General features: G+C 45.0%; 1 protein-coding gene across 4 annotated transcripts in view; it reads left to right on the top strand.

Annotated features, from left to right (window-relative positions):
• The window catches only part of ITSN2 (intersectin 2), a 141,024-nt gene that overhangs the window by 111,900 nt on the left and 3,521 nt on the right, over positions 1-25,603 (top strand). For all 4 annotated transcript variants that reach the window (XM_034659824.1, XM_019808590.2, XM_034659823.1 and 1 more), the window contains 8 exons: positions 12,488-12,609; positions 16,038-16,144; positions 17,067-17,250; positions 20,826-20,924; positions 22,357-22,524; positions 22,951-23,166; positions 23,726-23,847; positions 24,660-24,742. In XM_034659824.1, coding sequence (XP_034515715.1) covers positions 12,488-12,609; positions 16,038-16,144; positions 17,067-17,250; positions 20,826-20,924; positions 22,357-22,524; positions 22,951-23,166; positions 23,726-23,847; positions 24,660-24,742 — 1,101 coding nt within the window. The remainder of the gene's footprint in view (positions 1-12,487; positions 12,610-16,037; positions 16,145-17,066; positions 17,251-20,825; positions 20,925-22,356; positions 22,525-22,950; positions 23,167-23,725; positions 23,848-24,659; positions 24,743-25,603) is intronic.

Raw genomic sequence — 25,603 nt, forward strand, 5'->3', positions numbered from 1 at the left:
TTATAGATTTTTCAGATCTTTTTTCTTTTTTCCTCTCTCCCTCCCTTGCTCCTCCCTCCCTCTCTTTCTCTTCCTTCCTTTCTTCCTTTCTTCCTTTCTTCCTTTCTTTCTTTCTTTCTTTCTTTCTTTCTTTCTTTCTTTCTTTCTTTCTTTCCTTTCTTTCCTTTCCTTTCTTTTCTTTCCTTTCCTTTCCTTTCTTTTCTTTCTTTCTTTCTTTCTCCCCCCCCTTCCAGAGGTACTTTTGTCAGTTAATTTTACATTTTGAGGCTGTCCTGTTGCACATGAAATCAAAATTATTATCCTAAATATTTACAATGTTTACACAGATCTTTGAAAGCCTATTTTGTCTGCTGCTAATAAAACCTCCCTAGCTGCTTTTTAATATTTTGTAAATATGTAGCTTTTTCCAGACCTTTACTTCTGACATTTCTGTAACATTACAGATTAGGTGTCATAAACAGCATCTAGCTGAATTTTTTAATTCCAGTATAATTAATATGCGGTGTTCATTGCAGTAAGTGTACTCTTCATCCCCACCACCTATTTCTCTCACTCCCACCTACCTCCTCTCTGGTAACCACCAGTTCTATATACTTAAAAGTTTTATATTTGTATCTGTTTTTTTGTTTGTCTCTTTTCTTTGTTCGTTTGTTTTATTTCTTAAATTCCACATATGAGTAAAATCATATGGTATTTGTCTTTCTCTGACGGACTTATTTCACTTAGCATTATACACTCTAGCTCCATCCACTTCTTGCAAATGGCAAGATTTCATTCATTTTTATGGCTGAGTAATATTCCATTGTCTATATACACCACACATCATCTTTTTTTTTTTTTAAAGATTTTATTTATTTATTCGACAGAGATAGAGACAGCCAGCGAGAGAGGGAACACAAGCAGGGGGAGTGGGAGAGGAAGAAGCAGGCTCACAGCAGAAGAGCCCGATGTGGGTCGATCCCACAACGCCGGGATCACGCCCTGAGCCGAAGGCAGACGCTTAACCGCTGTGCCACCCAGGCGCCCCTCACACATCTTCTTTATCCATTCATCTGTGGATGGACACTTGGGCTGCTTCCATAATATGGCCATTGTAAATAATGCCGCAGTAAACATAGGTGTACACTTATCTTTTTAGTTAATATTTTCATATTCTTGGGGTAAATACCCAGTAGTGGAATTACAGTACTGTATGGTAATTCTATCTTTAATTTTTTTAAGGAACTTCCATACTGTTTTCCACAATGGTTGCAACAGTTTGCATTTCCACCAGTAATGTAGGAGGGTTCCTTTTTCTCCACATCCTTGGTGACACTTGTTGTTTCTTCTGTTTTTGGTTTCAGCCATTCTGACAGGTGTTAGGTGATAGTCATTGCAGTTTGATCTCTATTTCCTTGATGCTGAGTGGTGTTGAGCATCTTTTCATGTGTCTGTTGGCCAGCTGGATGTCTTTCTTGGAGAAACGTCTGTTCATGTCTTCTGCCCATTTTTAATTTGGTTATTTGGGGGTTTTTTGGTGTTAAGTTCTTTATGTATTTTGGATACTAACCCTCTATCAGATATGTCTTTTGCAAATATCTTCTCCCATTCTTTAGGTTGTCTTTTTGTTTTGTTGATTGTTTCTATTTCTGTACAGAAGCTTTTTATTTTGATGTGGTCCCAATAGTTTATTTTCGCTTTTGTTTGCCTTGCCTCAGGAGACATACCTAGAAAAAACTTGCTGTGGGGGCACTTGGGTGGTTCAGTCAGTTAAGCATCTGATTCTCTATTTCAGCTCAGGTCATGATCTCAGGGGTCATGAGATCAAGTTCCACATCAGTCTCCATGCTGAGTGTGGAGTCTGCTTGAAATTCTCTCTCTCCCCTTCTCTTTGCCCCTCCCCCTGCTCATGTGTGTGTGCGTGTGTGTGCGCTCTCTCTCTCTCTCTCTAAAAGAAATAAACAAAATCTTTTAAAAGAAGAAAAGAAAAAACTTGCTGTGGATAATATCAGAGAAGCCACGGCCTGTGTTCTCCTCTAGGATTTTTATGGACTCAGTCTTAAATTTAGGTCTTCAATCCATTTTGAGTTTATTTTTGTGTGTGTTGTAAGAAAATGGTCCAGTTTCATTCTTTCACGTGTAACTATCCAGTTTTCCCAACACCATTTTTTGAAGGGACTATTTTTTTCCCATTGTATATTCTTGCCTCCTTTAAAGGTCAAAGGTTAATTGACCATTTAATCATGGGGTTATTTCTAGGCTCTCTATTCTGTTCATTGATCAGTGTGTCTGTTTTTGTGTCAGTACCATACTGTTTGATTACTACAGATCTGTAGTATATCTTGAGATCTGGGATTGTGACACCTCCAGTTTTGTTCTTTTTCCAAATTGTTTTGGTTACTTGGGGTCTTTTGTGGTTCCATACAAATTTTAGGATTATTCCTGTTCTCTGGGGAAAAAAATGCTGTTGGTATTTTGATAGGGATTATATTAAATCTGTGGATTGCTTTGGGTAGTATGGACATTTTCAACAATATTTGTTCTCACGATCCATGAACATGGAATATCTTTCCATTTGTTTGGGCATTCTTCTATTTCTTTCATCAGTGTTTTATATATAAGTTTTCAGAGTACAGGTCTTTCACCTCTTTGGTTAAATTTATTCCTAGGTACTTTTTCTTTTTGGTACAATTGTAAACGGGATTTTTTTTTTAAATTTCTCTTCCTGCTACTTCGTTATTAGTGCATAGAAATGCAACAGATTTCTGTATATTGATTTTGTATCCTGAAAATTCATCTATCAATTCTAGTAGTTTTTTGTGGAGCCTTTAGGGTTTTCTATATATAGTATCATGTCATCTACAAATAGTGAAAGTTTTACTTCTTCCTTACCAGTTTGGTTGCCTTTTCCTTCTTTTTATCTGATTGCTGTGGATAGGACTTCCTGTACTATGTTGAATAAAAGTGGTAAGAATGGACATCCTGTCTTGTTCCTGATATTAGGGGAAAAGTTTTCAGTTTTCACCTTTGAGTATGATGTTAGCTATGGGTTGATGTGATGTATCACATTGATTGATTTGCAAATATTGAACCACGCTTTTTATCTCAGAAATAAGTCTCACTAGATTGCAGTGAATGATTTTTTTTAATGTATTGTTAAATTTGGTTTGGTACTATTTTCTTAAGAATTTTTGCATTTATGTTCATCAGAGACATTGGCCTGTAGTTCATTTTTTCTATTGTCTTTGTCTGGTTTTGGTATCAGGGTAATGCTGGCCTCATAAAATGAATTTGGAAGTTTTTCTTCCTTTTCTAGTATTTTGAATAGTTTGAGAAGAATGGGTGTAATACTTCTTTAAATGTTTGGTAGAATTTACAAGTGACACCATCTGGTCCTGGACTCTCATTTTTGGGAGTTTTTTGATTACTGATTCAATTCCATTACTGGTAATCAGTCTGAATAGAAATTTTGTATTTCTTCCTGATTCATTTTTGGGAGGTTATATGTTTCTAAGAATTTATCCATTTCTCTAGTTTGTCCAGTTTGTTGCCATATAATATTTCATAATGTTCTCTTGTAATCCTTTGTATTTCTGTGGTGTCAGTTGTTATTTCTCCTCTTTCATTTCTTTTTTTTATAATAATTTTTTATTATGTTATGTTAGTCACCATACAGTATATCCTTAGTTTTTGATGTAATGTTCCATGATTCATTATTTGCGTATAACACCCAGTCCTCTTTCATTTCTGATTTTATTTGAGTCCTCTCTTTCTCTCTCTGTCCTGTTTTCTCTTTCTCTCTCTTTTATGAGTCTCGCTAAAGGTTTATCAACTTTGTTGATCTTTTCAAAGCATCAGCTCCTGATCTTACTGATCTGTTCTATTATTTTTTCAGTTTCTATTTCATTTATTTCTGCTCTAATCTTTATTATGTCCTTCCTTCTACTGGTTTTGGGTTTCCCTTGTATGTAACTGTGTTCTTTTTTCTTACTGCTTTTAAAATTCTCTCTTTATCACTACTTTTTACTATTTTAATTACTGTGTGTCTTGGTGTGAACTTCTTTGGGTTCATTTTGTTGGAGCCTCTCTGTACCTCTTGGATCTAGATTTCTATTTCCTTTCCCAGATTCAGGAAGTTTTCAGCTGTTATTTCTCCAAGTAAATGTTCTGCCCCCTTTTCTTTCTTTTCTATTTCTGGGATCCCTATAATGTAAATGTTATCACACTTGATGGTGTCACTGAGTTCCCTTAATCTGTTCTTATTTTTTTTTATTACTCTTTTTTTTTCCTTCTCCTGTTCAGCTAGAATGCTTTCCATTACTCTGTCCTCCAGGTCACTGATCCATTTGTCTGCTTCCTCTAGTCTATTCTTTATTTCCTCTAGTACATTTTTAACTTTGGGCGTTGAATTCCTCTCTCATCAGTTGTGTGTGTGTGTGTGTGTGTGTGTGTGTGTGTGTGTGTGTGTGTTCTATCTCTTTGTTGAGGGTCTCATTGAGGTCCTTGACTCAAGTCCATTGAGTCTCTTCATGACCGTTACTTTAAATTCTCTGTCAGGCCTATTACCTATCTCTATCTCATTTAGCTCTCTTACTGTGATTTTGTCCTGCTGTTTCATTTGGGACATATTACTCTGTCTCCTTGTTTTGTCTAACTCTGTGTCTGTTTCTGTATGTTAAGAAAGTTAACTACGTCTCCTGCTCTTGAAAGTAGTGGCACTATGAAGAAGAGGTCCTGTAGTGCTCTGCAGTGGAAAGTCCCCAATTCACCAGAACCTATTATTGTAGCTGAGCTGCATTTGCCTTCAGTATAGGTGTCTACAATGGCTCCCTCTGCCTGTTGTAGGCAGGGTTTGGTCCCTGTGTTGTTAGTGGGCCATTCTGGGGCCACCTTGGGCTTAAGTTTGGTCAGACCAGTCATTGACCAGAACCGCAGTAGCATTGGATTGTAGGGTGCTCTCCTCTGTTGTCCCCTGAGAAGCTTTTGTTGGTGGGCAGGGCTACAGGCAGGCCAGATATCTACTCCTAGCTCACTGCTGGAGCCAAAGTGGAACTGATATGTGTAGTTTTCTTCCCTTCTTCCTGGGGCAGGAGTCACTCTGGGGTGGTGCTGACCCCTCTCGGGGCTCCTTGCACACTGCCATGTTTGTGTCACTGCTTTGGATGGATTTCTGTTAAGGCCAGGTTGGAGGGGTGGGTGCACAGGAGAACACTGGGGCGGGGCACCTGGTGTTAGCAAGCTAGATGAGAATGTTTGCAATGCACTGATTCCCACAAGTGTTCATGTATCTAGGCAAGGGGTGAGGGGAGAGAAATGGTCCTACCAGCTCCTTTGCTCTTGGAGAAGTCCTGTCCTCCAACATACATTCTGAGATTAGTAAATAAATCTTCCCATATATCCCAAGCATTTTTCAAACTGCTGCTTCTGTGCTATTTCTCAATAGAGCTATTTGTTATGCTGTCTCTTTAAGGCAGGGACTCAGTTTTCTAAAACCCTCTGGCTCTCCCACAGGTTTGCCCACTGATTTTTAAAGTTCCAGGTATTAAGCCCCACTGATTGTAAGAACTTTCAAAGGTAATCCACTCTGGTTTTTAAAGCCATATATTATGGGGATTGTCCTCCCAGTGAGAGTCCCCTGTGCCTAGGGTGCCTGGTGTGGAGTTTGCTTCTCTCCCTTCTCTGTGCCCATGGCATCCCTACCTCCCAAGGACAGTCCTACAGGTCACTTTGGTTCCCAGCTGAGTCTCTGCCCTTCCTGCCCTTTTCAGTGTGGCCTCTTCTGTACACTTAGCTATGCAGAATCCTGCCAGTCTTCCTGACATTTTCTGGGTTATGTACACTGATGTCAGTGTTATCTACCTGTATCTGTGGGATGAGGTGACCCTAGGATCCTCCTACTCTGCCATCTTCCCAAGCATCTAGCTGAATTTTAAAATCCAATCTCAAGTCTTCTTGTAATTGACAGATTTAAGTAATTTACATTTATTGGAACAATGGAATATGTCTATTCATATCCATCTTATTATATATTTTCTATTTACAATGCTTTTCTTTCTTCTTGTTGTTCTGCCTATATGTTACTTCTGTTGCTTTGATCAGATTTACTTCCTTTATCTCCCTTTACTGGTTTGAAAGTTATGTTTTCTCTGTCTATTCTTTGAGTACCTTTCCTTTTCTAACATATGTGTTTGCCTCCACACAGTCTAAATTTGATGTTTATATTCCTTCTGATCAGTGCAGGTGGGATCCTTTATCTCTAATGATTCTCCTCCTGCCTCTCATGTTACTGCTTCTTTGTGTTTTAAAAAAAATTAGTTTTAGGTAAATTTAAAATCCACCTTGATGGGGCGCCTGGGTGGCACAGCGGTTAAGCGTCTGCCTTTGGCTCAGGGCGTGATCCTGGCGTTATGGGATCGAGCCCCACGTCAGGCTCCTCTGCTGTGAGCCTGCTTCTTCCTCTCCCACTCCCCCTGCTTGTGTTCCCTCTCTCGCTGGCTGTCTCTAGCTCTGTCAAATAAATAAATAAAATCTTTAAAAAAAATAAAAAATAAAAAAAAAATAAAATAAAATAAAATAAAATCCACCTTGAATTTATACCATCATTATCATCATTTTATATCATCAATCATTATTTTGATTTTTCACATATTTACTAGTATTTTTGCTCACCCTTCCTTCCCTCCCTCCCCCCCTTCCTTCCTCTCTCTCTCTTTTTTCTTTTCTTTTCCTTTTTTTTTTTTCTTTTCTTTCTCCACCACTCCTTACATCTCATTATTCCTTCCCTTAAAATTTTTATTTACTTATTTATTTGAGAGAGACAGAGATAGTGAGAGAGCACTAGTGGGGAGGAGGAGAAGCAGGCTCAATCCCAGGACCCTGAGATCATGACCTGAGCCAAAGGCAGGTCACCTTTGGCTGACTGAGCCACCCGGGCGCCCCCTCATTATTCCTTCTTATTATATTTCCTTCTTCCCAAAATACACCTCTTAATAGTTCCTTTAGTCAGTCTATTAGTGGTAAATGCTCTCAAACTTTGTCTGAAAATGTTTGTATTTCTCCCTCATCCATAAATGGTATATAATTAGAATCCTGGTTTGACAGTTATTTTTGCTCAGTACCCCCTACTATTGTGTTGAGATGTGTGCAGCCAGTGTGATTCCTGTTCCTGTGTAGTTATTTTGCGTTTTCTTTTTGGCCATCTTAACCTTTTTTTTTTCTTCTTGGTGTTTTGCAGTTTAGGTATGGATTCTCCCCCCCCCCAATCAGGAATCATTGTTCTCTTTGAATATGTGGAGGTATATCTTTCATTAATTCTAAAAAATTCTCAACCATTATAATTTCAATATTACTTCTTCCCATTATTTCTGTTCTCCCCTCCTGGACTACCATTAGATGTATGTTGGACCTTGTCATTCTGTCCTCTGTGTTCCTTAATCTCCATTTTATGTTTTCCATCTTTTTGTCTTTCTGGGCTACATTCTTAATTTCTTCATATCTGCCTTCAGATTTATTAATCCTTTCCTCACATGTGTTTGATCTGCTATTTAATTTATTAATTTATTATTTCCATGATAATATTTGCCATTTTTATTATTAGTTTCTTTATACATCTGCCCATTCTTTTTTATAGACTCTGTTTATGGTTTCAAACCTTTTGTGTATGTCTTGGGTTATTTTAAATATACATATTTTACCTTTTTTTTTTTTAGATTTTATTCTATTACCTATGTTTTTGGGGTTTTTTAAAGATTTTATCTTAAGGGGCACCTGGGTGGCGCAGTCATTAGGCGTCTGCTTTCGGCTCAGGGCGTGATCCCGGCATTCTGGGATCAAGCCCCACATCAGGCTCCTCTGCTAGGAGCCTGCTTTTTCCTCTCCCACTCCCCCTGCTTGTGTTCCCTTTCTCGCTGGCTGTCTCTCTCTGTCAAATAAATAAATAAAATCTTTAAAAAAAAAAAAAGATTTTATTTTAAGTAACCTCTACACCCAACGTGGAGCTTGAACTCACAACCCTAAGATCAAGAGTTGCACACTGTACCAACTGAGCCAGCCAGGCACCCCTCTCAGGGTTCGTTCTGGTCATCATTTTTTATTTATGGTGGATCATTCCTTATTTTTTGTAATTTTTTACTTTGACCTCATCTTTAGTGAGACTTGGTTTTCCCATGGAAATCCTGTGGAACCAAGGTTGTGAGAGAGACCCTCTGGACAGCTGTACATTTTCTTTGGCCAGGCACCCTAAGGGTATCACCAGCCAGGGACCAGTTTTTCTGTTAATCTATCAGTTTTGGAATTCTTGAACTCCAAATTTATGTGAGATGCAAACCCGACAATTTTTCACTTCTTTACTCAGCAGACTTAAAAGCTCTCCTGTCCTCTCACTTTTCTAGCAGAAGGATTGTTTTCCCAGTTAGCCCTATATTCTCCTTCCAGAGCCTCCTGTCATTGGCCAAACCTGGGCAGAAGCCAACTAAAATAGGAGCTTACACAAGCAGCCTGTGGGGTTGGCCTCCCTGCAGTACAGAGCAGAGGAAAGGTGAGAAACAGGTCTGGGGACCAACCCAGTAGTCTGACATTTGACAAATATTTCCTGACCTCCATGGCCAAAACACTGTGTTAAATTTGATATTATCGAACTGTGGGTGATACAGTCTCTGACCTCAAGCAGGAGAGACGTACTAACTATACAGATGAACTGTAGTGCAGGTTACATTACGTGAAATGTTAAATACAGATGCAAACTGGCCTGGAAGCACAAGAAAGAGGCAGTCTGGGGGTAAGTGGGACAGGGATGGGAAAGTTTCCCCGTAGCAGGGTCACATGAGCTGTACCTTGAAGGGTTAGTAAGATGGCCCTGTGTGGAGAAGAGGACATGGGCAGCATGTACCGCGTGTACAGCACATCATGGGGACCGAGCCTGGGCTGGGGTAGCTAACAAGCAGGCTACCTGGTCAAAGGTGAGGCTGCAAATGTAGGCCATGGGTGGATTATGGAGACTCCGGAGCCCTGTGCTGCTAAGCTAAGACGTTATTCTGCAAATAGCGGAAGCCACTTAGGGAAGGAAAATAATAAAAAATGTTCCAGCTGGCTTGAGTTGTTCAAGAGAAATATAATGTAAGTGATAAATGCAGCCCATATGTAATTTAAAATTTTTCCAAAAGCCACATTTTAAAAAGTAAAACATGGAATTAATTTGAATAATTTTTTTTTACTTTTAACTAAAATATTACCATTTTAATATGCAGTCAGCATAAGAATTATTAATGCATTATTTTATGTTCTGGGTTTTTGTACTAGGTCGTTGAACTCTGGTGTGTATTTTATACTTAGAGCACTTCTCTGCTTGGACTGGCCACAGTTCAGGTGCTCAATAGGCACGTGTTGCTAATGGCTCAGATGTTGGACAGTGTGGGTGGAAAGGACCGCAAGGGGTCAAAAGGAGAGGGTTGGCTAAGGATGCCAGCTTCAGGAAGAAACAGGATCCCCCATCCCCTGACACAGGAAGGAAGTACAGGGGTGTGAGCAGGGAGATGAAGGGCAGAAGTAAAAGGGCTACCATGTCTTTATTTTTTTGCCCTGACATCAGAGGTAAGAACATCTGAAAGTGAGGGTCGGGGTCAAGTTGGGAACTTGAAGAGAATAAAGGTTTAAGAACCATTGTAATGACATGCACAGGGGTATGTTAGAAGTGGAATATAAGGATGGTCCCCGCATTCATCCTGATAAAACTAATGTTGTGTATGTTCTAGCCGTAGAAATGATAAAATAGGGGCACCGGGGTGGCACAGTCGGTTGAGCATCTGACTCTTGGTTTCAACTCAGGTCATGCTCTCGGGATCATAAGATCAAGCCCCACATCAGGCTTCTGTGCTCAGCACAGTCTGCTTGGGTTTCTCTCTCACTCTCTGCCCCTCCTTGCCCTCTAAAATAAATGAATTTTTTAAAATGGTAAAATATCTGAGGCTTTTCCTATTATTCCAAGGTACAGAACAGATAGGCTGATGCTTGTGGGTTTTACTGTATATCGTTTCCCAAAGTGTGATACACATATCCCCATGGTACCCAATGTGATGGCACACAAAATAGTACCGAGGAGGACTTGTTTGTTGGTTGGTTTGTTCGTTTGTTTCTTAAGCAAGCTCCATGCCCAGTGTGGAGCCCAATGCAAGGCTTGAACTCATGACCCTGAGATCAAGACCTGAGCTGAGAGCAGTGCTTGAGAGTCAGATGCTTAAACTGACTGAGCCACCCAGGTGCCCCATAGGGGGACTTGTTTTATTCTAATGGTTATGTGTGTATTTTAGTGAGTATTAGAAGAAACATAAACAGTACATAAAACCCACGATTCCCTACATATTTAGTCAAACATGAGTAAGTTTACAGAGAAGGATTATGTAAAGCAAAGGTGGAATGTGGATGTAGCAAAACGTGAGTGGCTGAAATCTGTAAAACACAAGTGTAAGAGGTGGAGTAACCTTAGAAACTTAGAAACGGTTCCGAGGGCTTCCATCTGAGTCGGCTGGTAACTCTGACCCATGATCCCGGGTCGCGTCACGATCAACATTTCCCCTCCGGCCTCCTTGCTCCACACAACCTAGTCAGACAGGCGTCTGTATTAGCTTTACGGGGTCAGAACACTTGGTCTTCCTGCAGCTGTCCCCTGCAGAACAGAATACAGTACGATCCCCAGTGTGCTAATTTCGAACATGACAGTGGCACCATGATGCCTTCTTGAAAGCACCAAACACAACCTGCCTTATTCTATTTCTGTTTTACTGTGAGAAGAGTTTTTTTTAAGCTGTGGGCACCATGTACAGAAAAGAGACCAGTTATCTTCCTTAGAACTGTTAGCCCAAATCTATACAAAACATAAAAACTCAAAGGCAAGCAGAAAGAGAAACCCCTTTGAAAAGCCCAGTCCGCTCCTTGCATTTTCTGCCTCTGTGGCTTTATGTGTTCCCAGTGCCAGACAAGCACGTCCCCGAGCAGTGCCTCCGCATCTGTCCCCCCACCTGCCCCATCGATGAGGGCTGGGCACGGTTACACCTCCACGCGCTGCCTTCCGTGGTTACCTCAGCCACGAGGCTCACCCGCGCCTCACTCGGCTTCCTGTCTCCCTCGAGTGTAGCAGGTTCCTACCTGCTTTTGCTTCTTGTCTGAGGTAGGGCTACCTGAGGTAGTCCCCTGTAACTGTGCATAAAGCAAGCCCTCAGCTACGTACCACGCGGTTCTGGAATTGTGTCACTTCACAGTCTGATATTCAGTTCTGCTCCCATGTGCCGACTGAGCTGAAATGAGTGCAGTGCCACTCACCCTGATGCCAGGCTGCTAGAGACTTCCCTCAAGGTCTTATGGTCGTGGTGTCCCAGAACCAGTTCTTTATTCCAGTGGGTTAAGGCAGTGGTCTTGCTGGGAACTGCTGGATCCCGGGGATTTCAGGTTTCCTAACCTTAACACTTAACTTTCAGAAATCTAGAGAAATGTTCCTCAAACATTTTTTAACAGTAAGAAATATAGTCTACATACCTAACAAAAAGTATTCACAGAACAGTACTTACCAGTCCTGTGCACAAGATAGTTTGTATTTGTTTGTTTGTTTATTTTAATGCTAAGCCTGACCCACATTTTTAAAGATTTATTTATTTACTTAAGAGAGAGAGAAGGGGAGGGGTTGAGGAAAAGAGAGACTCTCAAGCAGACTCCCCGCTGAGGGCAGAGCCTGATGCAGGGCTCGATCTCATGACCCTGAGATCATGACCTGATCTGAAATCCAGAGTCAGAGGTTCAACCAGCTGAGCCACCCAGGGGCCCCCAACCCACATTTTTTTTTAAAAGATTTTATTTATTTATTAGAGAGCACAAGCAGGGGTTGGGGCAGAGGGAGGGGGAGAAGCAGACTCCCCAATGAGCAGGGAGCCCGATGTGGGGCTCGATCCCAGGACCCTGGGATCATGACCTGAGCCAAAGGCAGACGCTTGACCGACTGAGCCACCCAGGCACCCCCTTTTTTTAAAGATGTTATTAATTTATTTGAGAGAGAGAGCCTAACCCACATTTTTAAAAAAACAAAATTGACATAAGGATCCACGGATAGCTTATGACCTGTACTTTGGAAAACACTGGCCTCAAGCATTTGATTGATTTAGTCATTTCAATATCTTTGAAAATGTCCTGAGGTGATGAGAACTGCATAGATTCTTCATAAGTTCGACACAGTTCTGGTCTCTCTGCAGCCATTTCTAAAAATCTAATTCCGTCATTTATCTGGACAAGAAGTTAGGACCACACTGAGATGTTACGGGCGTTGCTGCTTGCTGCTCGGAGTGGCGGCCGGTCAGGCTGGCTTCCCGCAGGTGCGCGCTGCTCTGGGGGACGCCGGGCACAGCTTGGGAAGCATGTGGCTTGTTCAAGGCACCGTTCATAAGCCCAGCACGTCTGCTGATACATGTCTGTTTCCTACAAAGAAGACTAAAATACTCTTTTGGAACTGTGCCCCGTCTTCCCGCAGGGTGTGCTGATCTCCAGAGCCTGGACACCATGCAGCCAGTGGAGAGGAAGAGGCAGGGCTACATTCACGAGCTGATTCAGACTGAAGAGCGGTACGTGGACGATCTTCAGCTCGTCGTGGAGGTGAGGGCCGTGCCTGCAGGGCTGGGGGGCCTTGGTCTCCGAGTCCGGTGTCACCCTCGATGTGTGCGTTCACGAGCAGCAACAGGAGCTCCCATGCCCTCAAAACACTTTCTGTGCCCTTGGGAGGGCGCGTGAAGAACTCGGGTCAACTCCTTCCCCCAGATTAGCTCAGTCAGAGTGGAGAGAGCAAGAGATGTCCGCTGGACGTGAGAGAGGCCCATCCAGGAAGGACAAGGGTGGAGCGTCAGTGGGAAGGCACTAAAGCAATCTTTGTCCGCCTCACATTCTTGCCTGTGTTTACTGGGCTCTTCTGACACCGGGCATCTTCATAAGCTCTGATATTTCCAAAGGGATTGTGAAACAGTGGGAGTGTTCATCTAACATGCGTATCAGTTTAGAAAACCAAATAGGACCATGTTGTCAAATATCTCCCAGTTGCGGTGTATTTACTCTTGGTGCCAATTCATGTTCCCGGTGACCTCTAAGCCAGCGACAGCCCTTAGAGTAGCGCGTAAAATGGTTTGTGTTTGAGCAAACAAAATAAGACTTGTCTCCATGGCTCCTAATTCCCATGTCAAGGCCCTCAGATGAGAAGCCCAGTTAAATAAATAAGCCACCTGAAGAGAACACATGTCCCCACGCGGGCCCAGCAGGTACAGCGCAGGCCTGGCCGTGACCTCACTGGAGGCGTGGAGTGGAGGCTGCATCCTTCTTCATCTTCCCCCAGCAAGGCCTGTTTCCGATTCGTTCTCTACCCTCTGCGCAAGCGGGGGACCTCCAGAGCTGGCACACTTGTTCTGCTCACAAGTGCGCTCTGCCACATTTCGCAGTTGATGCTGTCTCTTCCCTGCAAGGCTGGGAGTGCCTGACAGCAGGGACGTGTATCCTTCATCCTGCATCCCCAAAACCCAGTCTGGCCCTTTGCGGGCCTTCCCATCAGTACTGAATGAATTACGTGTGTTTATGTCTGCACCTCTCTGACCTGGAAAGATGGCCTAGAAGAAAAGCCCGACTCACTATTAACCCCTCCGCGTAGCACCCCTGCTGCTGGTCAGATTACAGCCCTAAGAGGTCGTAAGTGGCCTTGGAAGCCCCTGTCTGACTCCCGCACAGAGGGTGAGCAGGGGGCGCGGCGGGCCTCCCCACTCAGACCGGTCACTTAACCACGTGGGCTGTGGTTTTTCCCACTCTGTACACCTGTCCTTGCTTCAGGGGCAAGGGGTCACGTCAGGGTCAGGGCCTGCGGGTGAAAGCATGTTCACAGGCCAGGCGTTCTTATCGCCGTCCGCATGGAGCCTCCCAGAGGGCCTAGCCATCGTCGTCCTCTGCTGAGGCAGGTAAATGGAGTGAATAAACAAAATAACGTACAGTCATCAGCGGGTGAAAGAACAGACCAACCGGTGCTTTCCCTGTCCTTCAGGAGCCCCTCTGAGCAGATCCACCACCTGTCTAGGCTCACTCCCATCGGAGGATCCTGACATCTTCGCTCGGAGTTTGGAACTATGAAGGTTTAGAGATGCCAGTTCATAGCACTGTTATCTGAATTCTTTGAATCCGTGTTCAACACAACTCAGTAAATAAACATTAATTGAAGACCTACCATGTGCAAAAAGCACTGTGCTGGGGAACAGAGGTAAAAGAGCAAGGAGTTCACAGTCACACGGAGAGACAGACAGACAGCTACAGAACAGTGAGGCGGGGACCAGGAGAGGGCTGACCACCCCTGGCGCAAAGGAGAGTCAGGAGAGACCAGAAGGACGAGGACGAGTTTTCTATGCCTGGAAGAGGAAATAGAAGTGGGAAGGCATGTGTCAGGTCCTGCCAGTAGTCCCATGTGGCTGGAGTGTCAAGTACTTGAGGGCCAGGCTGGTGAAGTTGGCAGGGTCAGATCACACCGGTGTGGTGAACCTCAAGAAGGAGTCTCTGTCTTATCACAGAGCCAGCGAACAGTTTCAATAGGCTGACGTGTTGTGTGCATCTGGGAAAGATCACACATGAGAAGGGTTGTCTCAGATAACTTTACAGTTTCCTTAAGGCCTTTAAAGTCCTTCTCTAGGAATCCCAGTTGTTTAGTGGAAACCAATTTAGAATCTAAAAGACTGGCATTTTCGTTCTGGCTCCTCCGTGTTCTAGGTTTGTGATCTTGAGCAAATCACTCTCTCAGCCTTTATTTCTTCATGAGTGCCCTGGGAATAATAATAGCTGAGGGGCGCCTGGGGGCTCAGTCAGTGAAGGGGCTGACTCTTGATTTTGCTCAGGTCATGGTCTTGGGGTCTTGAGATGGATCCCCGCCTTGGGCTCCATGCTCAGTGCAGAGTCTTCCTGGGATTCTCTCCCTCTGCTTCTTCCCCCACTTGCACTCTCTCTCTCAAAAAATAAATAAATAAATCTTTTTAAAAAATAATACTAATAGCTGATTCGGCTTGACCTGCATCATCTCTGAAGTTCATTCAGAACCCACCTACACCCACGCGCGCGCACACACACACACACACACACAGTCGTGTGCAAATACATACATACCAGCTTTATAAATCCTTCAGTGTTGTGGAATGTGGATCTAGGGGCTCATTTCCCCTCCATCAGCCAGCCTCGGAAATGCACATATGCTTGGGGGCCATGTAAGTCATCACTTTTCCTATTGCTGAACCTCTCACAGACTGCTTCCAGGAGTCCAGGGTGCCCAGCCCCTCAATTCTGCAGCTTTTACAGGGTGTGGGTACTTTATGCACATGGTTTCATTTAACCTGCTTCATCTCCCTAGGCTACTGGACTCAGTCCTTCTTAGAATTAGTCCTAATAAGGGGCTCCTGGCTGGCTCAGTTGGTAGAACATGTGAGTCTTGATCTCAGGGTTGTGAGTGCAAGTCCCATGTTGAGCAGGGAGCCTACTTGAAAAAAAAAAAAAAAGCCCTAATAAGAACTCAAATAGCAAATAGTGGGAAATTATGCAATTTAAAATTTAGCAATCAGGACACCTGGGTAGCTCAGTTGGTTGGGCATCTGACTCTGGGTTTCAGCTTAGGTTGTGCTCTCAGGGTTGTGGGATTGAGCCATGTGTCAGGCTCCACGCTCAGTGGGGAGTCTACTTGAAATTCTGCCTCTCCTTCTCCCTGTGCCTCTCAACCCCCCACGCTTGCACTCTCCCTCAAATAAATAAATTAAGTAAAATTAAATTTAGCAATCAACAGGGTGTTATATGTAAGTGATGAATCACTAAATTCTACTCCTGAAACCAATATTACACTATATGTTAACTAACTAGAATTTAAATAAAAACGGGGGGGACAATTTAGCAATGATAAGTAGTTTATTTAAAACCATCATGATCATATTAGTTTCAGTATTTGAAGATATTGTTGGATTTAGACCACATAGTCTGTGTATTCACACCTAAGCTAACTTATCTCCTTTGTGTCTTGAATTTAGGTTTTTCAGAAACGGATGGTGGAGTCAGGCTTCCTCACTGAAGGAGAAATGGCTTTGATCTTTGTAAATTGGAAAGAGCTCATCATGTCTAACACGAAGCTACTGAAGTGAGTTGTGAGCAGTACCTGCCCCTGCAGCGGACAGACACCCCCAGCCCCCAGGACTAGCACTTTCCCACATAGCTCCCTGCAGGGCACTTTAGCAAAGGAACTTTCAACCATGCTCTGCTCCCTCAAGCTTTTTATTTTGTTGTCATTTTATGAAATACCCTATAACTGTAAAATACATAATTATTGAAATCAAGAAATATAACAAAGAAAATACTTTGACTAAATGAAGAAAAATTAAATCATAAAATAAACAGTGTATTAACATAGGATTTCAAAATATACTTGACCGCACTGGGTGGAGTAGGACAGAAGCTGCAGCTCATGCCCCAGACATACCGGCTGGTCCGGCAGTCTCCTAAGTCCTTGGGTGAAATTCCGTTCCTTGGGGTGATTTCCCATCCCCCAGGCCTGTGAGGAGAGACTCCTGGTTGGGGGGCAGGGGGCAGGGAATCAGCATGCCCGGCCATTGCCACGTCTCTGCCCTCCTTGGGGCACAGCAGCTCTCCTGAGGACAGTGCTCCTTTCTACCTCCACACCTGGCCTCTGTGGGCGCCTGCTCCCTTTTTCCCCTACAGAGTGTAGAAAACTCCTTTCTTCTTGGATCAGCTGAGAACAAGATAGAATTTTTCTAAAGGAACTTTCCTAAGAAACAAAGATGTATACAAAACAATTCCAAGGACCTAGAAATACCCAAGTGTACAGACTTCGTTTTCTTACTGTTTGCTAACATTGCACCCAGGTTGGCTTGGCCAGCAGAACGTAGGCACCAGCTGCCTCCTCCTTCTGACTCTCCCCTCACAGTGCCAGGTTTTTAGGTAACTCACTGGTTCTCATTACCTTTAGTCTCCCGTGATATTCACATCCTTTATTTACTATCGACATTCACTAAAAACAGACTGTGAGAGTATGTTGGTTGCAGGGCCTTGCGGGTACGGAAGAAGACTGGAGGAGAGAAGATGCCCGTGCAGATGATTGGGGACATCCTGGCCGCCGAGCTGTCCCACATGCAGGCCTACATCCGGTTCTGTAGCTGTCAGCTTAATGGAGCAACTCTGTTACAGCAGAAGACAGATGAAGACACGGATTTCAAGGACTTTTTAAAGGTAACTCCATTCTGAGATCATGGGCAGGCCAGCCCTGTTCCGAGCCTGGAGGCAGAGACGGCTGCCCCGTCAGGAGGCTCAGCACGGGGAGGGGCACCCCCTGCTTTCCAAAGGAAACACCAGTATGGCAAATAATTTTCTGCGTGTCTGAGGTACTGTGCATATCCAACTGACTTTTCTTGACACTGGGACCATGATTTTGCCCATCTATTAGTAGATTACTATTTAAGCCTATTAAATCAGCTACTCTATACTCCAAAAATATCCAGAATGTCACTTTATTAAATTTGTAAATTATATCCATCTTATTCCAGAAAGAGTATAAAATAGCTTACTCAAATATATAAATAGCAACAAGATAAATAAAATGTTGTCAGTGGATGAATATAGTGGGACAAAAGGAAATGAGAGGAGAGTGGCAACACTGGGACTCAGGATGCTACATAAACGCACATGTGTGACTCTGTGCATGTGCTCCACGTGCACCCCAGTGTCCTCAAAGTGTCCAGAAACCAATAAGAAGAGGACACAGTCGGCCCCGTGAGGCCGTGGTCTTAAATGAAAAACAAACCCTTGGTGAGAAGTAACGCTAGAAGGACACTCGGGGAGCACTCTGTGTAATACAGTGAGTCAGCAGCAGCCTTCTAGTGACACGGCGGTGAGCTCCGTGTGGCTGCTGCTTACAGCAGGATAGCATGTCGTGAGAACGCACTTTCACTGATGTTCCACAGTAGAAACTCTTACCACACGTTAAAGTGGCGAGAGAAATGAAAGTCACATCTGTTTTCTTGCTTTTTTACATGTCTCCTTGTTTTTTTTGGTTTCTGAAATACTGCATAATGGGATCTATTATAGCCACAGTGCCTTAAGGGAGAATGCATAATTTTAATGTCTTCATTATCAAAAAAGAATGGAAAAAATAATTAAGCATAGAATATAAGATATTTAGGCAGAGGATAAAAATTCTAACAGAAAAATGGAATAAGTAACAAAGATAAAAGCACAGGGTCGCCTGGGTGGCTCATTTGGTTAAGCGTCTGCTTTCGGCTCAGGTGATGATCTCAGCTCAGGTCATGATCTTGGGGTCCTGGGATCGAGCCCCACATCAAGCTCCCTGCGCTCACTGGGGAGTCTGCTTCTCTCTCTCTCTCTGCCCCTCAGTGCTCGGTATCTCTCCCTCAAATAAATAAAATCTTTAAAAAAAAAAAAAAGAAAGAAACCAACCTACCTAATTCACTGTATAAGGCAAAAGTGTTCCCGACCCCAAAGCCTGCATTCATATTTGTATTTAATTACAAAAATGAAAAAAGTGTTATAACCCCAATATCTCTTGTAAATATAGTTGTTAAAATCTTAATTAAAATATCAGTGAATAAAATTCAGCCTTACATGAAAAGAAAAGTCTGTCATAACCATAGGCTCATCCCAGGAGGCAACATAGTATCACCTTAGAATAAGACAGCTCGAGTCAGACTGCGGGCTGTGTGACCAGGGCAAGCTACTTAACATTTGGTGCTTCAGTCCCCAGTGCGTAACCCAGAGACAGTCACGTACTACTTTTAAAGTACTTTTTAGCACAGAGACCAGCACATAATAAGCATTCAATAAATGTTAATTATATTTACCTTCCTTATGATGATCTCAGGGATGCAAAAATGATCTAAGTAAGGCCCTGAGGACTGACTCTTCAGTTGGTAGTAATGGGGTGGGGGGGAGCACGGACTTGCTTAGAAATGAACTAGAAGAAACATACAAGGGAAACAAGATCATAGACACAAACGGTGGTCAGAATAAGTAGATAAGTGTGGGATTGTGAGTGCATGCATATGTTTTAAAATAGTGAATAGAATTAAACATAGGATATTTAGGGGTGCCTGGCTGGCTCAATTGGTAGAGCATTTGATGCTTGATTTTGGGGCTGTGGGTGCAGGCCCTACATTGGGTATAAAGACTATTTAAAAATCTTCGGAAAAAGTTGGACGTTAACCTTCTAAAGCATAAGTAAAAGATTTTTTAAATTTTCCAAATAGTAATAACGGTAGCAATGTAAATAGGGTATCAGTGCCATCACAACCGTAACAATAGTAAGAATAAATAAAAAGTTTATAGTCTCATAGTGAAGGGCATTGTGTCGGTTACATTACATTAAAAACAAAATCTAGCAATAAGCTTTGTTCTAAATGTAACTATTTTCTTAACGGTTTGTTTATTTATTTATTTATTTATTTATTTATTTATTTATTTATTTATGTATTTATTTGAGATAGAGAGGAAGAGTGAGAGAGAGGGAGAGAGACAGAGCACGCATTGGGGTGGGGGACCGAGGGAGAGGGAGAAGCAGGCTCTCAACCGAGCAGGGAGCCTGATGCCGGGCTCCATCCCAGGACCCTGTGATCATGACCTGAGCCCAAGGCAGCCGCTTAACCAGCTGAGCCCCCCAGGCGCCCCTAAATGTAACTTTTTAAAAGGTCTCAGAAAATACAGAAATAAAAAGCATGAAGATGCTTGTTATAGCAACATATATAGATATATCCAAAAACAAAAGGAGGGAGCAGTTTAAATATCCCATGGTGGGAAATAGTTAGGTAAATTATAGTAAATGTACTTTTCAGTCATTACAAATGGTCATCAAAAAACAAACAAGGCAATCCAAGAATACTAGCTACTTTATTCAGGTACTGTATTAATAATAGGAGTAGAAGCAAATTAAGTTGTGGTCCTTAGTCTCCTGGAGCTAACAGTCTGCAGGGTCATGGAGACACCTCAAACGTGATCCCTCTACCTGTCTTACCCAGTCCAGAGGTGGGGTTACAATAAAGGCGGCCATGGGTTATTGTGGGGGCTCGAGAAGGGTCACTGAAAAGGAGGGAAGGCATCAAGGAAGGGGAGAGGCTGGCCAAGGAGGCATAATGTGAGTCTTCAGAAATGAGTATGAATTAGCCAAGGGAAGAGAGAGCAGAAGGAACAGTAGCCAAGGCTAATGCATTTAGAAGATGGATTGGTGTGGAAGGTGACTCCCAGGTGTGTGGAGAGAAGGTGGGTGGGTGCGGAATGATGCTACCAACTCAGGGATGGAGTTGAAGAGAAGGCTTTCATGAAGGAAGATGAGGACTTTGGGGTAGACTGAGGCACTGAGGTGCCTGCAGGAGATCCAGGTCGGGGGAGAGTGACGCGGCAAGTAGGGAGCTCCAGAGAGGGTCTGGGCAACGCTCCGGGCCTCAGCTGCACGGGGTCTCGGGCAGCACCTACAGTTAAGAGCCGGTAGAGGAAGAGAAAAAAGTGAGGATTGGGAAGGAGGCGACTGGGAAGACAGCTGTCAGTGGTTCTGGAAGCAAAGGAGGGAGTGATGGCACGGGCACAAATCCACGTGAGAGAGGAAGAGCTGAAAAGCGTCTGCTGGGTTGACCACATGAGGGGAGACACTCCTGCTGTTAGTCTGATACGTGTCATTTTGAATCCTGATTTTCCAAGAGAAGTTAGAAATCTAGAAGGTGGTCAGCGTCAGGAGTACAGTCGGTGTTTCCTTGTTTCCCTGGAAGCTATGGTCTCCTCATGAGCCTCTCAATTCCTCGCAGAAACTGGCGTCTGACCCTCGCTGTAAAGGAATGCCACTTTCCAGCTTCCTGCTGAAGCCCATGCAGAGGATCACCCGCTACCCTCTCCTCATCAGAAGTGTGAGTGCGCTGGCCGGGACAGGGCGGCAGGACCGCCGAGGGCCACAGAGGCCCTGCTCGGGGAGCCTGTGAGAGTGCCAGCCCCCGCCCCACGGACTGAGCCAGGCGCCATGTGTGTGCACGTGCACGTGAATCCAGATCGGGCAGATAAAAGTCACCCTGTGTCTCAGATGTCTCAGGAGTCCCCGCCTCCGCACCTCCTAACCAGAGCTCATCACCCTCCCCTCGCCATACCCCACTTCAGCTTGCTAACTCAGTGGTCCTAAAATTCCATCCATCTTTTAGCATAAACTGTGTGGGCCTCTTGCGCCAATATGCCTTGTAAGAAGGCGCACTTTACAAAGCATTTTTCCACAAGTTATCATGGATACAATTTTAATCACCTTAGAAAGGAAAACAGCAAAAATAATATAAGACTGTTACTTTCATTGATTATCCTTTGACCGTTGGCGTCTAAGCCATGTTAACTCAGTATGGACCTTATGTTACAGTTATGGTACCAAACTGACCCATTCCAAAGTCCCTTATCTGAAATATTTTGAGCCAGATATGTTTCAGAATTCAGAATGTAATTCAAATACGGTATACTGTCGGACATCGCAACAAAGCCTGGACATCACCTTTAACCAAACACAGTAATACCCCTATAGTGAAATACATGAATAATCACTTTTAGTAGAATAAATAAGTATCTCTCTTCAGTTTAGGTCAGGTTTGCCACCCAATGAATATCGAAAAACACTTTAGACTTTCAGGGTTTTGTCCCACTTTGGAATGTAAACAAAGGACTGTGGCCCCAGTGTGACCAGAGTCCGGTCAGGAGCCATCCGCTGAGGGGGCCCCTAGTTTCCAGAGGGGCTCCACCGGTAAATGCCAGCCTCTGTTCTTTTGCATTTGTAACATTAGTTTGAAGTCACTTCAGAATGAACTGAATGTGTTTTCTTACAAGCTGATGACATGGTTTTATCGTATTTTTCCTGTAGCAGAGGATTCATTGCTTTCTTCAGATTTTTAAAAAAGATCAGTGACCCCCAAAATGTTATAAGCCATTGCTATTCAGCAAGTTCCCACACTTACGAGAGCTGCAACCCGTTCTACTGGTGGGTTAAATACACATGGCTTAAATGACGGCGGCGGGAGGGGGGAGGGAGGCACCCTTTCACACAGGTGCGATTTTACCAAGACCCCATGAGAGAGCCACCAGGCACCCACACATTTCAGGGCACTTGACCCAGGTAGCACCTGGCACACCCTCTTGTCACTGAGTCACCTGTCCCCCCAAGAACTCTGGAGCTGTGAGCTCCTCGAGGGCAAACAGTTATCTTACTGTTGTCTAGCCAGTGCCCAGCACCCGGTGCATACAGCAGCCAGCAGGACGTCTGGGTGGGTGGGTGACACTGCTTCCCAGATGACGCAGCCCACTCTTTTCCAGATTCTGGAGAACACACTGGAGAATCACGTAGACCATTCCTCCTTAAAGCTGGCTCTTGAGCGGGCAGAGGAGCTTTGTTCCCAAGTTAACGAAGGAGTTCGGGAAAAAGAAAATTCGGACCGACTGGAGTGGATCCAGGCGCACGTTCAGTGTGAAGGTCTTGCAGAGGTGAGGCCTGTGGTGCTGAGCTGGGTGCCACTCGGCGGGCTCTGGTGGGGAACTGGGTTCAGGCCTTCCCCTGCTGCGAACAGTCTATGCCTCAGGCCAGCCCTTGTGGACTCAACCATCTTGCCCCTTCTTGGGGTGTCATTTTCCTTTCTTATAAAGAGGAATTTGATATTTTTCTGAATTCAGTTCTCTGAATTCAGCTGGTAAGATCCATAGTCTGTGGATATAAGTAATCATTTTCACATGCCAGTTTGAACTCTGAAGAAAAATAAACGCAAGGATCTTTTGTGTCAAGGTGAATGATTACAGCCACATTCCCAACTAGAAGATTCTGCCACAGCACGCTCATCTGCAGGGCACTGGCCTGGTCGACGGGCACGGGGATGGTTTGTGCTGGGACTTACAAAGCGACAATTTCTCTTTAAGCAACTTATTTTCAACTCCCTCACCAACTGCCTGGGGCCCCGGAAGCTTCTGCACAGCGGGAAATTATACAAGACCAAGAGCAATAAGGAGCTACATGGATTCCTCTTCAACGACTTTCTGCTCCTGACCTACATGGTCAAGCAGTTTGCTGTTTCCTCAGGCTCTGAGAAGCTTTTCAGCTCTAAGTCCAATGCCCAGTTCAAAATGTATAAAACGGTAAGTGTCACGTTCCTGGCTGTGGCATCAGGAGTGTAACGAGGTGTTTCCTTCACCTCGAGGACCTCCTTCCCCACCTGAGCCTTCCTTGTCCTCGTGGGACTCTCTTCACCTGTCTCCAGATGGGTCACTCCTCCTCCGTCATGTCCCAGGGAGGAAGTCCCAGTGTGGCTGGGCCCTCACTGCCCTCTGGCAGCTGACAGCTGGATTCCAGCTGTGGATTCTGGCCTCCCCCCTGGCAAACATGACATCTGATCCCAGCTCGGTCCACATTCAGCATCAGGTCTGTAAAACTGGTGGCTGGGGCAGGGTGCTCAGGTAGGTCCGTGGAGGAGAGACCCTGTCCCATGAGCTCCTGTCCCCAGTTCAGGAACCGCTGATCTGCCCAAGATGTTATCTTCTACAAAATGGACAGTCTCTTTTTCCCTAAGTAAAAGACTCGCGAAGCTTGACCCTTCTCTCCTTCTCAACAAGGCTCTTCAGAACAGAGCTCTCCTGAGATGTAGGCAGGTGGAGGGTTCTGGTCCGTCTCACAGCCTGTGTTTTGGCCCTCTTTCAGCCCATTTTCCTGAATGAAGTCTTGGTGAAACTGCCCACAGACCCTTCCAGTGATGAGCCCGTCTTCCACATTTCTCACATTGACCGGGTCTACACCCTCCGAACAGACAACATTAACGAGAGGTAAGTCCTGACCACGTGTGACCTGCCTTGAAGCCTGGACGGCTCCCTCCCATAAACCACCTACAACCATGCTCCAGTCCTACTCATTCTGCACCCTGAGCTCTCCTAACTAGTCCCATGCACCCCAGCCCCACTGGTCAGCCTCGGTGTGGACATGCCAGGTTACTGCGATCACCTCAACGTGTGTCCGTGCCTCCTCCAGTCTCCTCAGGATCTTCCAAAATGGGAGATCCAGCACCTTGCTTCCCACTAAAATCCCTCATGCGGCGGTCCAGGCTCCTTCGCCTGGTTTCCAAGGCCGTGTGTGTGTCTCAGCCCCAACCCCCCCATCCCTGCACCCCCGGGACCTGTACTCCAGCCAGAATGCCTGCCCTTCTCGTGTGGAGCGCCGCGCTCCTGCTCTCTGCCTGGCCAGCCGGACGTCCTCTGCAGCGGAGCTCAGCGCCTCTGTGATGGCACACTGGGGCGCACCTCCTCTGGGCACTTGCGTCTTTGTCTAATTTCAGGTCAAATGTTCCTCTCTTGTGCCCAGTTGCCACTGATGGGGTGCACTGCATCTTCTCCTTCTGGGTGCCAGCACCGTGCCAGTGCCTGGTGTTTTACAAGCAGTCAGTAACTGTCTAGAAATTCCCAGCTTGATCTTAATGAGCAAACAAGTCTTTCAGTTGAACTAATATTAGGTCTGTGATTGGAAATTCGTCAAAGCCAAGGTTAGCACAGAAGTGAAGAATACGTGCAGAGCTTTGGCGCTCCTGGTTGAGCCGGGGAGGTGTGTGGGAGAGCCGCCCCATGGCTGTGTTCTACTTCTCCAGGACTGCCTGGGTCCAGAAGATCAAGGCGGCGTCGGAGCAGTACATCGACACGGAAAAGAAGAAACGGGAAAAAGCTTATCAAGGTAGTTGGTGGTGCCCTGGAGGGTTAGAAGCAGCTGCCAGGGGACCCTGGGGAGGGGGAGGACACAAGCTGTGCTCCTGCAGTGAGGGGGTTAAACAGGGACAGCCTGAAAGACCAGACTTGCTAGGGGATCAGACAGCAGAACCCGCTTGGCTGCTGCTGCCCTCGGGCCTCCCTGAATCCCCACCCACTACACAGATGGGGGACATCCAGTGCCAGCCCTGGGACCTCCCTTCTCTCTGTGGCAAAGAAAGAGGGTCCTTAGCACAACCAAGCCCACTTCTGCTTGGTCCATTTTGCTTCACCCAACTCCACTTCTATGGCCTGTTTGCCTTCAGCTCTGCTCCTCCTCTCCCACGCAGGCTCCTGCCCCAGCCCTCCTCCACATCCACCCAGCCTCCCTCCCTCGACACCGGGGCCTGGATCTCAAGGCTCTCCTCCCCCTCCCCTGCCTTTCACCCCACTTGCTGTCCCCATCCTGTGCAGATGGCTCCCTCCCTTGACACTATTGACCTAACCCACAGCTCCACTCACTCTCCCTCCTGAGCCCCCTGCACCCAGTGGCAGAAGTCAAGGCTCCCCCTCCCATTGTACCTGGAGCTCCGCCCTGGCCTAAGCCTCTCTGTCCCTCTGCTCTCTCAATTTCACGAAAGTCATGCTGGGCTGCTTCCCTGAGCCCACACTCCAGAAACACCTCACCTTCTCCCGGCCACCTGCTGGGCTTCGCCCCTTGGCATCCCCTGGGAAGTTCTGTGGTGGCAGTGTTGTCCTTGCCACCAGACTGGAAGCATGCTCTCAGCCCTCATGCTCCTCTGCTCAGATGCTGAGTCGCACACCTTCTATCCTTCTCTTCCCTGGTCCT

This window comes from Ailuropoda melanoleuca, chromosome 4, assembly GCF_002007445.2.
Source record: "Ailuropoda melanoleuca isolate Jingjing chromosome 4, ASM200744v2, whole genome shotgun sequence".
NCBI lineage: Eukaryota > Metazoa > Chordata > Mammalia > Carnivora > Ursidae > Ailuropoda > Ailuropoda melanoleuca.